Source organism: Accipiter gentilis, unplaced genomic scaffold, assembly GCF_929443795.1.
Source record: "Accipiter gentilis unplaced genomic scaffold, bAccGen1.1, whole genome shotgun sequence".
In the NCBI taxonomy this organism is placed as follows: Eukaryota; Metazoa; Chordata; class Aves; order Accipitriformes; family Accipitridae; genus Astur; species Astur gentilis.
The window spans coordinates 1-12,864 of NW_026060835.1; the positions used below are offsets into that span (position 1 = coordinate 1).

Genomic DNA, 12,864 nt, shown 5'->3' on the forward strand with positions numbered 1-12,864 from the left:
CCCAAATCCAGGCGAGGAGGAGCACGACCGCGAGGGCCGCGTGGTGACGGCCGAATTCCCCGCCCTCTTCGTGGTCGCCGCCTACGTCCCCAACGCCGGGCGAGGATTGGTCCGCCTGGAATACCGCCGCCGCTGGGACGTCGCCTTCCGCTCCTACCTCGCCCGATTGGACGCCCAAAAACCGGTGGCTCTTTGCGGCGACCTCAACGTCGCCCACGCCGAAATCGACCTACGGCATCCCCGGGCGAACCGTCGCTCGGCCGGTTTTACCGTCGAAGAACGCGAAGGTTTCGGAGCGTTGTTAGAAGCCGGATTTTTCGATTCTTTCCGACATCTTTATCCGAGCGTTCCGCACGCGTACACCTTTTGGACTTACCTGGGCGGCGCCCGGGATCGTAACGTCGGCTGGCGCCTCGATTATTTCGTCCTCTCGCGCCGCTTGGAAGGAGCCCTCTGCGACAGCAAGATCCGCTCCCGCGTCTTGGGCAGCGACCACTGTCCAATCACCCTCTACCTCGCCCTATAGCGGCTCCGCCCCCGCCCCGCCCGTCCGTAAGTCCGCCCGGCGACGGCGCGCGCGCTTCCCGGACCCCTCCCCCCCCCCCCGCCCCGATCCCGACGTGTCGGGTCACGGTGGCGGCGTCCATCTCAACTTGGTCACGTTTCCGCCCTAAGTGCCCCTAAAACCCATTTAGATGATGTCATGGTCACCTACATGATGTCACGGTGGCGCCATCGACCTCTTCTTGGCCATAAATCCCCCCTAAACGACCACAATTAGGGTTTAGGTGATGTCATCGGGGAGCGTATGGGGTCACGATGGCGTCATCCACATGTACTCAGCCACGATCCCACCCAAAATGCCGCTAAAACCCTTTTAGATGATGTCATCGTCACCTACATGATGTCACGGTGGCGCCATCAACCTCCCCTTGGCCATAAATCCCCCCTAAACGACCACAATTAGGGTTTAGGTGATGTCATCGTCGAGCGTATGGGGTCACGATGGCGGCGTCCATCTCTACTTGGCCACGTTTCCGCCCTAAATGCCCCTAAAACCCATTTAGATGATGTCATCGTCGCCTACATGACGTCACGGTGGCGCCATCAACCTCTTCTTGGCCATAAATCCCCCCTAAGCGACCACAGGTAGGGTTTAGGTGATGTCATCGTGGTTCCATATGGCATCGTGATGGTTTCGTCAACCTCTACTTGACCATGATTCCACCCTAAATGCCCATAAATCAGGTTTAGATGATGTCATCACGGTCTATATGGCATCACGGTGGCGCCATCGACCTCTTCTTGGCCATAAATCCCCCCTAAACGACCACAATTAGGGTTTAGGTGATGTCATCATGGAGCATATGGGGTCACGATGGCGTCATCCATCTCTACTTGGCCACCGTTCTGCCCTAAGTGCCCCTAAAACCCATTTAGATGATGTCATCGTCGCCTACATGATGTCACGGTGGCGCCATCGACCTCTTCTTGGCCATAAATCCCCCCTAAACGACCACAATTAGGGTTTAGGTGATGTCATCGGGGAGCGTATGGGGTCACGATGGCGGCGTCCATCTCTACTTGGCCATGTTTCCGCCCTAAATGCCCCTAAAACCCATTTAGATGATGTCATCGTCGCCTACATGATGTCACGGTGGCGCCATCAAACTCCCCTTGGCCATAAATCCCCCCTAAGCGACCACAATTAGGGTTTAGGTGATGTCATCGGGGAGCGTATCAGGTCACGATGGCGTCATCCACATGTACTCAGCCACGATCCCACCCAAAATGCCGCTCAAACCCTTTTAGATGATGTCATCGTCGCCTACATGACGTCACGGTGGCGCCATCAAACTCCCCTTGGCCATAAATCCCCCCTAAACAACCACAATTAGGGTTTAGGTGATGTCATCGGGGAGCGTATGGGGTCACGATGGCGGCGTCCATCTCTACTTGGCCATGTTTCCGCCCTAAATGCCCCTAAAACCCATTTAGATGATGTCATCGTCGCCTACATGATGTCACGGTGGCGCCATCAAACTCCCCTTGGCCATAAATCCCCCCTAAGCGACCACAATTAGGGTTTAGGTGATGTCATCGGGGAGCGTATCGGGTCACGATGGCGTCATCCACATGTACTCAGCCACGATCCCACCCAAAATGCCGCTCAAACCCTTTTAGATGATGTCATCGTCGCCTACATGACGTCACGGTGGCGCCATCAAACTCCCCTTGGCCATAAATCCCCCCTAAGCGACCACAGGTAGGGTTTAGGTGATGTCATCGTGGTTCCATATGGCATCGTGATGGTTTCGTCAACCTCGACTTGACCATGATTCCACCCTAAATGCCCATAAATCAGGTTTAGATGATGTCATCGTCGCCTACATGACGTCACGGTGGCGCCATCAACCTCCCCTTGGCCATAAATCCCCCCTAAACAACCACAATTAGGGTTTAGGTGATGTCATCATGGAGCATATGGGGTCACGATGGCGTCATCCATCTCTACTTGGCCACCGTTCTGCCCTAAGTGCCCCTAAAACCCATTTAGATGATGTCATCGTCGCCTACATGACGTCACGGTGGCGCCATCGACCTCTTCTTGGCCATAAATCCCCCCTAAACGACCACAATTAGGGTTTAGGTGATGTCATCGGGGAGCGTATGGGGTCACGATGGCGGCGTCCATCTCTACTTGGCCACGTTTCCGCCCTAAATGCCCCTAAAACCCATTTAGATGATGTCATCGTCGCCTACATGACGTCACGGTGGCGCCATCAACCTCTTCTTGGCCATAAATCCCCCCTAAGCAACCACAGGTAGGGTTTAGGTGATGTCATCGTGGTTCCATATGGCATCGTGATGGTTTCGTCAACCTCGACTTGACCATGATTCCACCCTAAATGCCCATAAATCAGGTTTAGATGATGTCATCACGGTCTATATGGCATCACGGTGGCCCCATCAACCTCCCCTTGGCCATAAATCCCCCCTAAACGACCACAATTAGGGTTTAGGTGATGTCATCGTCGAGCGTATCGGGTCACAATGGCGTCATCCACATGTACTCAGCCACGATCCCACCCAAAATGCCGCTAAAACCCATTTAGATGATGTCATCGTCGCCTACATGACGTCACGGTGGCGCCATCAACCTCTTCTTGGCCATAAATCCCCCCTAAGCGACCACAATTAGGGTTTAGGTGATGTCATCGGGGAGCGTATGGGGTCACGATGGCGTCATCCACCTCTACTTGGCCACGTTTCCGCCCTCAATGCCCAGAAATCGGGTTTAGATGATGTCATCGCCGCCTACATGGCGTCACGGTGGCGCCATCAACCTCCCCTTGGCCATAAATCCCCCCCGAACAACCGTAAGTAGGGTTTCAATGATGTCATCACAGACCATATGAGGTCACGATGGCGTCATTCGCCTCTACCTGGCCCCAATTCCACCCTAAACGCCCGTAACATCAATTTAGATGATGTCACTGTCGTTCCATACGACGTCACGATGGTGTCATCAACCTCCCCTTGACCACATCTCCCTTCCAAAGGACCATGAGTCGGGTCTACGTGATGTCATCGTGGTCACGATGACATCGCGACGCGCCCCGTCGAGCTCTACCTGCCTCTAATTCCGCCCTAAATACCCCCAAATGGGGTCACCGTGATGTCATCGCGCTCCATACGGCACCGTGATGGTTTCATCAAATTTCCGCTCGGCCCTGACTCCGCCCTAAATCGGGTTCAGATGATGTCATCATGCTCTAAACGGCGTCACGGTGGCCCCATCGACCTCCCCTTGCCCGTAAATCCCCCCCCCGGCGACCACAACTACGGTTGCGATGATGTCATCGCGGAGCGCGGTGACGTCACCGCGGAGCGTGTCGGGTCACGCTGCCGCCCCAAGCGCCCCGTAAATCCGCTCGGGATGACGTCATCGTGCTCCGTACGACATCACGGCGTCGTCCCCGTCCCCCCCCCCCCCCCATAGGTCGCCTTCCCGTGAGGTCACCGCCCCCCCTCACCCCATAGGGCTGTGGGAGGGGCCACAGGGCCCGCAGAGACCCCGCCCCCGGCCCCACCCCTCCCCTCTACACCCCCCCCCCCGGCCCCTCCCCCACTTCTATTTTTATCCCCCGCCGCGGGGAGCCAATAAAAACTCTTCGTTCGATCACGTGCTGTCCAGGGGGCGGGCGGGGCAGGGCGGGACCCAGGGCGGGGCTTTATTTACAGTCGCGACCCCGCCCCCTCCCCTCCCCCCCCCCCGAAACTCGGGGGAGGAGCCGTTCATTAAATAGATATATACAACGGGGGGCGGGGCTTATGTACAGCGGGGGTGGAGCCTTGGGAGAGGGCGGGGCCCGGGGCATCGTGGGAAACGCTCCGTTTCCACCCCTCCCCCCCCCCGTCCGTCAGTCCGGGAGCCCGGTGCATGCTGGGAAGGAAGGGAGGGGGAGGGGGGCCCTGTTGGCATGAGGGCGGGGCCAGGTGCATGCTGGGAAGGGTGGAGGCCTCGACCAAGATGGCCGCCGCGCCGCAGAGATCCAAGATGGCCGCTCCACGCGTGTCGCAAGCGTGTCGCTGGGGGAGGGGTGGGGGTGGGCGTGCCCGGTGATGTCACAGGCGCCGCCGATGATGTCGGGGGCCCGGTGATGTCACAGGCGCGCCCGAGTGACGTCACGTGATCCAAGCGTGTCCCGGGCGTGACACGTGTCACGTGACGATGCCACGCCCCGGAAATGCTGATGTCACATCCTAGGCACGCCCGCCCTGGGTCACGTGACACACCCCGCCGGTGTGGGGGGGGGGGGGGGGAGGGCGATCACATGACGCAAGCATGTTCGAGGCGTGTCCAAAGCACATGACGTCATACAGGCGTGGCACAGGCGTGTCCCATGACCCAGGCACCTCCCACGCACGTCACGTGACGCGGGCGTGTCCGAGGCGTGTCCCAAGCGTGTCACATGACCGAAGCGTGTCCCAGGCGTGTCACAGGTGTGTCCTGGGCGTGTCCCATGATGCAAGCACGTCCCGGGCGTGGCACGTGACGCAGGCGTGACGCAAGCGTGTCACGTGACTCGAGGGTGCCCCAGGCACGTCACGTGACCCAGGCGTGTCCCACGACGCTGAGCTGGCCCAGGCGTGTCACGTGACGCAGGCGTGTCCCATGATGCGAGCGTGCCCCAAGCGTGTCACGTGACGCAGGCGTGTCCAAGGCGTGTCACGTAACGCAGGCGTGGATCGGGTGTGTCATGTGACACAGGCATGTCCCAGGCGTGTCACATGACGCAGGCGTGTCCCAGGCGTGTCCCATGATGCGAGCGTGCCCCAAGCGTGTCACATGACGCAGGCGTGTCCAAGGCGTGTCATGTGACGCAGGTGTGGATCGGGTGTGTCACGTGACACAGGCATGTCCCACGCGTATCATATGACGCAGGCGTGTCCCAGGCGTGTCACACGATGCAGGCGTGTCCCAAGCGTGTCACATGACGCAGGCGTGTATCAGGTGTGTCACGTGACGCAGGCGTGCCCCGGGCGTGTCACGTGACGCAGGCGTGTCCCATGACTCAATCCCATCCCGGGCGTGTCCCGGGCGTGTCCCATCATGCAGGCGTGTCCGGGGCGTGTCACATGACGCAGGCGTGTCCCGGGCGTGTCCCACGACCCAGGCGTGTCCCAGCCGCGTCGGGCGCCGCCGCCGCCGCCTCCCGGCCAACCCCGGGCCGGCGGGTGGGGCGGGGCTGGGGCGGGGCTGGGGCGGGGCAGGGCTGGGGGGGTCTCCTCTCCCGTTTCGGGGGTGGGGGAGGGGTCGGAGGGGGCGGGGTCAGGCGCGGGGGGGGAGGGGCTGGCTGACGCGGACGCAGCCCCAATAGGCCGCCCGCAGCAGACACGCCCCCGCCCCCGCCCCCAGCAGGGCCCAACCGGCGTGGAGGGAGCGGAAGCGGCGGGCGGGGCCCCACGTCCCCACCTGGGGGGGGAGGGGCGGGGTCAGGGGGGGCGGGGCACGAGCCACACCCACCCCGCCCCGCCCCACCCCTGCTCCTGACCAATGGGCGTCTTCCCTGGGTTGGGGGGGGGGGGGGGGGGGTGGGGCCACTCCCAGATGCCTGGATGCCTCCCTAAGCCCCGCCCCTTGAAGCCACACCCCTTCAAGCCCCACCCCTCGGGACTCCCCCCACCCCTCGACACCACCCCCTCCCCTCCCCCCCCCCACCTCCTTGGCTGTTACCCCAAGCCCCACCCCCTTCCTCAAGCCCCACCCCCTTGACCCCACCCCCGGAAGCCCCGCCCACCACCCCACCCCCGGAAAGCCCCGCCCCCTCACCGCCAGCCCGGCCGCCGCCCCGGCCATCAGCAGCGCCAGCAGGAGGCAGCAGAGGCAGCGTCGCCGCGGGAACCGGCGGCCAATGGCGGACCTGGAGGGCGGAGGGGGCGGAGTCACTCGGGCCCCGCCCACCGCCCCGCCCCTCGCCCCGCCCCAGCCCCAACCCCCGAACACTTACACCTTGCGGCAGTGGGGGCAGCGGGCCAGGGTGCGGTCGGTAAACTCCGCCCACTGCGGGGAAAGGGGCGGGGTTAGAGGGGCGGGGCCCACACGTAGGGGGGGCGGGACCCACATCCATGGGGCGGGGTCCACACTTGGGGGGCGGGGAATTCACCTAGGGGGCGGAGACTCATAAATATGGGGCGGGGACCCACATTCAGTGGGCGGGACCCACATCTATGGGGCAGGGACCCACAGTGGGGGGGGCGGGACCCACACTTAGGGGGCGGAGACTTCACCTAGGGGGTGGAGACACATATATAGGGGGCGGGACCCACATCTATGGGGGCGGGGCCCACACTTAGGGGGTGGAGACTTCACCTAGGGGGCGGAGACTCACATATAGGGGGCGGGACCCACATCTATGGGGCAGGGACCCACAGTTGGGGGGCGGGACCCACACTTAGGGGGCGGAGACTTCACCTAGGGGGTGGAGACTCATAAATAGGGGGCGGGACCCACATCTATGGGGGTGGGACTCACACTTAGGGGGTGGAGACTTCACCTAGGGGGTGGAGACTCATAAATAGGGGGCGGGGACCCATATTCAGGGGGCGGGACCCACATCTATGGGGCAGAGACTTCACCTAGGGGGCGGAGACTCATGTATAGGGGGCGGGACCCACATCTATGGGGCAGGGACCCACAGTTGGGGGGCGGGACCCACACTTAGGGGGCGGAGACTTCACCTAAGGGGTGGAGACTCATAAATAGGGGGCGGGGACTCAAATCTATGGGGCAGAGACCCACACTTGGGGGGCGGAGATTTCACCTAGGGGGCGGAGACTCACGAATAGGGGGCGGGACCCACATCTATGGGGCAGGGACCCACAGTGGGGGGGCGGGACCCACACTTAGGGGGCGGAGACTTCACCTAGGGGGTGGAGACTCATAAATAGGGGGCAGGGACCCACATTCAGGGGGCGGGACCCACACTTGGGGGGCGGAGACTTCATCTAGGGGGTGGAGACTCATAAATAGGGGGCGGGGACTCAAATCTATGGGGCAGAGACCCACACTTGGGGGGCGGAGATTTCACCTAGGGGGCGGAGACTCATATATAGGGGGCGGGACCCACAGTTGGGGGGCAGGACCCACATCTATGGGGCGGGACCCACACTTGGGGGGCGGGACCCACACTTGGGGGGCGGGGCCCGCTCGTGGGGGGCGGGGCTTACCAGGAAGGGCCCCCCGCAGTGCCCACAGGCCACACGGACGCCCCCGGGGGGGGGGTCGGGGCTGGGGGCCCCCGCCTGGACGGGGCCCAGGTTGATGATGCGCTTACTGGGAGAGAACTGGGTTATACTGGGAGGGGACTGGGTCGTACTGGGAGGGGACTGGGTCGTACTGGGAGAGAACTGGGTTATACTGGGAGGGGACTGGGTCGTACTGGGAGGGGACTGGGTCGTACTGGGAGGGAACTGGGTCATACTGGGAGGGAACTGGGTCATACTGGGAGGGGACTGGGTCGTACTGGGAGAGAACTGGGTCATACTGGGAGGGAACGGGGTCATACTGGGAGGGGACTGGGTTATACTGGGAGGGAACTGGGTCATACTGGGAGGGGAGGGGGTCGTACTGGGAGGGAACTGGGTCATACTGGGAGGGGACGGGGTCATACTGGGAGGGGACTGGGTTATACTGGGAGGGAACTGGGTTATACTGGGAGGGAACTGGGTCATACTGGGAGGGGACTGGGTCATACTGGGAGGGGAGGGGTCGTACTGGGAGGGAACTGGGTCATACTGGGAGGGGACTGGGTCATACTGGGAGGGGACTGGGTTATACTGGGAGGGGACTGGGTTATACTGGGAGGGAACTGGGTCATACTGGGAGGGGACGGGGTCGTACTGGGAGGGAACTGGGTCATACTGGGAGGGGACTGGGTCATACTGGGAGGGGACTGGGTTATACTGGGAGGGAACTGGGTCATACTGGGAGGAGACGAGGTTATACTGAGAGGGGACTGGCTTATACTGGGAGGGGACTGGGTTATATTGGGAGAGAACTGGGTTATACTGGGAGGGGACTAGGTTATACTGGGAGGGAACTGAGTCATACTGGGAGGGGACCGGGTTATACTGGGAGGGGACTGGGTTATACTGGGAGGGAACTGGGTTGTACTGGGAGGGGACCGGGTTATACTGGGAGGGGACTGGGTTATACTGGGAGGGAACTGGGTTGTACTGGGAGGGGACCGGGTTATACTGGGAGGGGACTGGGTTATACTGGGAGGGAACTGGGTTGTACTGGGAGGGGACTGGGTTATACTGGGAGGGGATTCGGGGCGCTGGGCCCCTCCTCCCCCCGCTGACCGCTCCCAGTATGGACCAGTAAGCTCCCATCCCCCCCAGTACCTCCCAGTCACTCCCAGTATCTCCCAGTAACCCCCCAAACACTCCCTGGGATCCCTCCCAGTATCTCCCAGTGCCCCCCCCAGTGCTCCCAGTACATCCCAGTGCCCCGGAACACGATCCCACTCTATACCAGTAAGCCAAGGCCCCTCTCCCAGTACAGCCCAGTACATCCCAGTTTGTCCCAGTTTGTCTCAGTATTCCCCAGTCCCTCCCAGTACCTCCCAGTGCCCTCCCAGTCCCTCCCAGTCCGTCCCAGTGCCCCCAGAACTCCCTCCCAGTCTATCCCAGCGCCCTCCCAGTCCGCCCCAGCGCCCTCCCAGTCCGTCCCAGCGCCCTCCCAGTCCGTCCCAGTCCCTCCCAGTCCGCCCCAGTGCCCTCCCAGTCCGTCCCAGTCCCTCCCAGTCCATCCCAGCGCCCTCCCAGTCCATCCCAGCGCCCTCCCAGTCCATCCCAGTCCGTCCCAGTCTGTCCCAGTGCCCCCAAACCCCCTCCCAGTCCCCTCCAATCCCCTTCCCAGTCCCTCCCAGTCCCTCCCAGCACCCTCCCAGTCCGTCCCAGTCCCTCCCAGTCCATCCCAGCGCCCTCCCAGTCCGTCCCAGTCCCTCCCAGTCCATCCCAGCGCCCTCCCAGTCCATCCCAGCACCCTCCCAGTCCGTCCCAGTCCCTCCCAGTCCGTCCCAGCGCCCTCCCAGTCCGTCCCAGCGCCCTCCCAGTCCGTCCCAGTCCCTCCCAGTCCATCCCAGCGCCCTCCCAGTCCGTCCCAGTCCCTCCCAGTCCATCCCAGCGCCCTCCCAGTCCGTCCCAGTCCCTCCCAGTCCATCCCAGCGCCCTCCCAGTCCGTCCCAGTCCCTCCCAGTCCATCCCAGCGCCCTCCCAGTCCATCCCAGCACCCTCCCAGTCCGTCCCAGTCCCTCCCAGTCCGTCCCAGCGCCCTCCCAGTCCGTCCCAGCGCCCTCCCAGTCCGTCCCAGTCCCTCCCAGTATCTCCCAGCGCCCTCCCAGTCCATCCCAGTGCCCTCCCAGTCCATCCCAGCGCCCTCCCAGTGCCCTCCCAGTCCGTCCCAGTCCCTCCCAGTCCGTCCCAGCGCCCTCCCAGTCCATCCCAGCGCCCTCCCAGTCCGTCCCAGTCCCTCCCAGTCCATCCCAGCGCCCTCCCAGTCCATCCCAGCGCCCTCCCAGTCCGTCCCAGTCCCTCCCAGTCCATCCCAGCGCCCTCCCAGTCCGTCCCAGTCCCTCCCAGTCCATCCCAGCGCCCTCCCAGTCCGTCCCAGTCCCTCCCAGTCCATCCCAGCGCCCTCCCAGTCCGTCCCAGTCCCTCCCAGTCCATCCCAGCGCCCTCCCAGTCCGTCCCAGTCCCTCCCAGTCCATCCCAGCGCCCTCCCAGTCCGCCCCAGCGCCCTCCCAGTGGCTCCCAGTCTGACCAGTATGGGCGGGGGCAGGCGATGCGCTGGGACGAGGCCTTGCAGACCAGGAGGCAGTTGCAGGGGCAGCGCACGTACTTCTTCCCGCCGGGGGCCGTGCGGATTGGCTGGCGGACGGAGGGGGCGGGGCCCGGCCTCAGGCCACGCCCACACCCCCAGCCCCGCCCACGCCCTCCCAACCCCGCCCCTTTAGCCCCTCCCACGTCCAGCACCACCCCTTCACGCCCTCCCCTCTTCCGTCTCCTAGCTCCGCCCCCCTTTAGACCCCGCCCCACAGGGCCACGCCCCCTCGAGGCCACGCCCCTCTACTCCCCGCCCCTTTCAGCCCCTCCCACTTCCAGCCCCACCCCTTCACGCCCTCCCCTCTTCCGTCTCTTAGCTCCGCCCCCTTTAGACCCCGCCCCGCAGGACCCCACCCTGCCAAACCCCACCCCACAGGGCCACGCCCCATCGGGGCCACGCCCCTCGAGTCCCCGCCCCTTTCAGCCCCTCCCACTTCCAGCCCCACCCCCTTCACGCCCTCCCCCTCTTCCGTCTCTTAGCTCCGCCCCCCTTTAGACCCCGCCCTGCCAGACCCCACCCCACAGGGCCACGCCCGCTCGGGGCCACGCCCCTCTACTCTCCGCCCCTTTCGGCCCCTCCCACTTCCAGCCCCACCCCTTCACGCCCTCCCCTCTTCCGTCTCTTAGCTCCGCCCCGCTTTAGACCCCACCCCGCCGGACCCCACCCCGCATGGCCACGCCCCCTCGGGGCCACGCCCCTCGAGTCCCCGCCCCTTCCAGCCCCTCCCACTTCCGGCCCCACCCCTTCACATCCTCCCCTCTTAGCCTCGTAAGCTCCGCCCCCCCTTTAGACCGCACCCCGCCGGAACCCGCCCCGCCAGACCCCACCCCGCAGGGCCCCGCCCCCTCGAGGCCCCGCCCCTTCCCCCAAGCCCCGCCCCTCACCGTGGCCTCCCCGCAGCCCCCGCACTTCACCACGTGCTGGTGGGTTTTGCCCTCGACGCTGATTGGCCGCTGGCAGACGCGGCACGTGACCGCCGGCCCCGCCCCCCCTTCCGGGCTGCCCAATGGGGAGTAAGGGGGCGGGGCTTCCCCCGGCAACACCGCCGGAGGGCCCGCCCCCGCGGCGCCTGCCAACCGGGAGAGGGGAGGGGGGGGCGGGGCTGAGGCCACGCCCCATTCCTCCCAGCCACGCCCCCTGCTCCCAGCCACGCCCCTTCCTCCTAGCCCCACCCCTCCGGCGCCTCCTCCTCTCTTTCAGCCCCGCCCCCCCCGTTGCCTCAAACCCCGCCCACTTCACCCCTCCCCACCCACCTCTCCCCTCCGGCCACACCCCATCAAGCTCCACCCCCCGGCCCAGCCCCACCCCACCCCTCTAGCCCCTCCCACCCTCAGCCCCACCCCCTCAAGCCCCTCCCATCCCACCCCCTTCAAGCTCCACCCCCACCGCCCCGCCCCCTTCCCCAAGCCCCTCCCCTTCTCACCCCGCCCCTTCCCTCCCGCCCCACCCCCACCCCTCCCAACCCCGCCCCCTTTCCCCCAAGCCCCGCCCCAGCCCCTTCCCCCCTCCCCACCCCAAAGCCCCGCCCCCTCCCTCCCAAGCCCCGCCCCCTCCCCCCCAAGCCCCGCCCCCCCTCACTCACCCCCCGCCGCCGTCCCCCCCCCCCCTCCTCCCCCCGGGCCCGGGCCCGGCCCCGCCTCGGCCGGCAGCAGCGGCGATCGCTCCCCGTCCGCCATGACACCCGCGGCCCCGCCCCCCGGCCCCGCCCACCGCCCCACGTCACGTGACCCCTCCCTGCCCCCCTCAGCGCCGTCGCCCGGCGACCCGCCGCGCGCTCCCATTGGCCCTCCCGCCTCACGTGACCCCCTCCCCTCCCTCCCCTCAGCGCCGTTGCCAGGCGACCCGCCTTTTTTTTCCCGCGCCGCGCTCTCCCATTGGCTCTCCCTCCCCACGTGACCCACCCCCTCCCCTCAGCGCCGTTGCCCGGCAACCCCCTTTTCCCGCGCCGCGCCCTCCCATTGGCTCTCCCTCCCCACGTGACCTCCCTCCCTCCCTCCCTCCCCTCAGCGCCGTTGCCATGGCGACCCGCCTTTTCCTTCCTCCCTTCCTCGGATTGGCCGACAGGGCCGGCGTGAGGGGGCGGGGCTGGGCGTGACGTCACGGCGCCGGCGCCCCCTATATCAGCGGCGGGGCGGGGCGGGGCGGCGGCAGAGGCCGGTGGCGCCATGGAGGGCAGGTGGGCGGGGCGCATGCGCGGCGGCGCGAGCCGGGGGGTGGGCTTCACCTGCGCGCGGGGTGGCGGTTCCCCCCCCCCCTCCTCCCCCCCTCCTTCCTTTTTTTTTGATCTCAGCCAATGGGAGCGCGGCGGAGGGGATCACACCCACCCGGGCGGCCAATCAGAGGAGGAGGAGCGGGCGGGGGGCGGGTTTCGGGGGGCTCTTCCTGCCCCACAGATGTGGGGCCCGGGCGCTCTATAGGGGGCCTGACCCACATATGGGGGCCCTGCCCCACAGATATAGGTCCTGCCC

At 65.3% G+C, this 12,864-nt stretch overlaps 2 protein-coding genes and 2 long non-coding RNA genes across 6 annotated transcripts; 2 read left to right on the forward strand and 2 right to left on the reverse strand.

Annotated features, from left to right (window-relative positions):
- Nucleotides 1-10: 10 nt before the first annotated feature.
- Nucleotides 11-593, forward strand: APEX1 (apurinic/apyrimidinic endodeoxyribonuclease 1; the record flags this gene model as incomplete). Its single annotated transcript, XM_049797140.1, has 1 exon — nt 11-593. A coding segment is annotated over one exon (516 nt), but the record flags the coding sequence as incomplete, so codon positions are not given.
- An 18-nt stretch (nt 594-611) lies between these two features.
- Nucleotides 612-4,025, forward strand: LOC126036919 (uncharacterized). 3 transcript variants are annotated; one of them, XR_007505406.1, is made up of 3 exons: nt 612-974; nt 1,161-1,533; nt 2,465-2,609. It is a non-coding gene; the product is annotated as an uncharacterized LOC126036919 (long non-coding RNA). The 3 variants fall into 3 exon arrangements; XR_007505407.1 differs by lacking the exon at nt 612-974 and adding an exon at nt 3,210-4,025 and having other exon boundaries at nt 1,109-1,533; nt 2,465-2,650; XR_007505408.1 differs by lacking the exon at nt 612-974 and adding an exon at nt 3,024-3,108 and having other exon boundaries at nt 1,109-1,533; nt 2,465-2,650.
- On the reverse strand, nt 1,025-3,102 carry LOC126036920 (uncharacterized). Its single transcript, XR_007505409.1, has 4 exons — nt 2,976-3,102; nt 2,603-2,788; nt 1,486-1,671; nt 1,025-1,112 (listed from the first exon to the last, which is right to left on the reverse strand). It is a non-coding gene; the product is annotated as an uncharacterized LOC126036920 (long non-coding RNA).
- A 203-nt stretch (nt 4,026-4,228) lies between the features above and the next one.
- Nucleotides 4,229-12,563, reverse strand: LOC126036918 (type 1 phosphatidylinositol 4,5-bisphosphate 4-phosphatase-like). Its single transcript, XM_049797142.1, has 7 exons — nt 12,426-12,563; nt 11,281-11,517; nt 10,334-10,440; nt 7,735-7,840; nt 6,516-6,568; nt 6,338-6,428; nt 4,229-5,980 (listed from the first exon to the last, which is right to left on the reverse strand). Exons 1-7 carry the CDS (start codon nt 12,561-12,563, stop codon nt 5,837-5,839), a joined length of 876 nt encoding a protein of 291 aa, XP_049653099.1. The 3' UTR covers nt 4,229-5,836.
- Between the last annotated feature and the right edge of the window lie 301 nt (nt 12,564-12,864).

Coding starts and splice junctions, on each gene's coding strand:
- LOC126036918 (XM_049797142.1), bottom strand. CDS start 12,563: ATGGCGCCACCGGCCTCTGCCGCCGCCCCGCCCCGCCCCGCCGCTGAT. Junction 6,569..7,734: donor ACTGCGGGGGGCCCTTCCTG/GTAAGCCCCGCC, acceptor CTTTCCCCGCAG/TGGGCGGAGTTTACCGACCG. Junction 5,981..6,337: donor GGGCGGCGGCCGGGCTGGCG/GTGAGGGGGCGG, acceptor CTCCCCCCCCAG/GTGGGGACGTGGGGCCCCGC.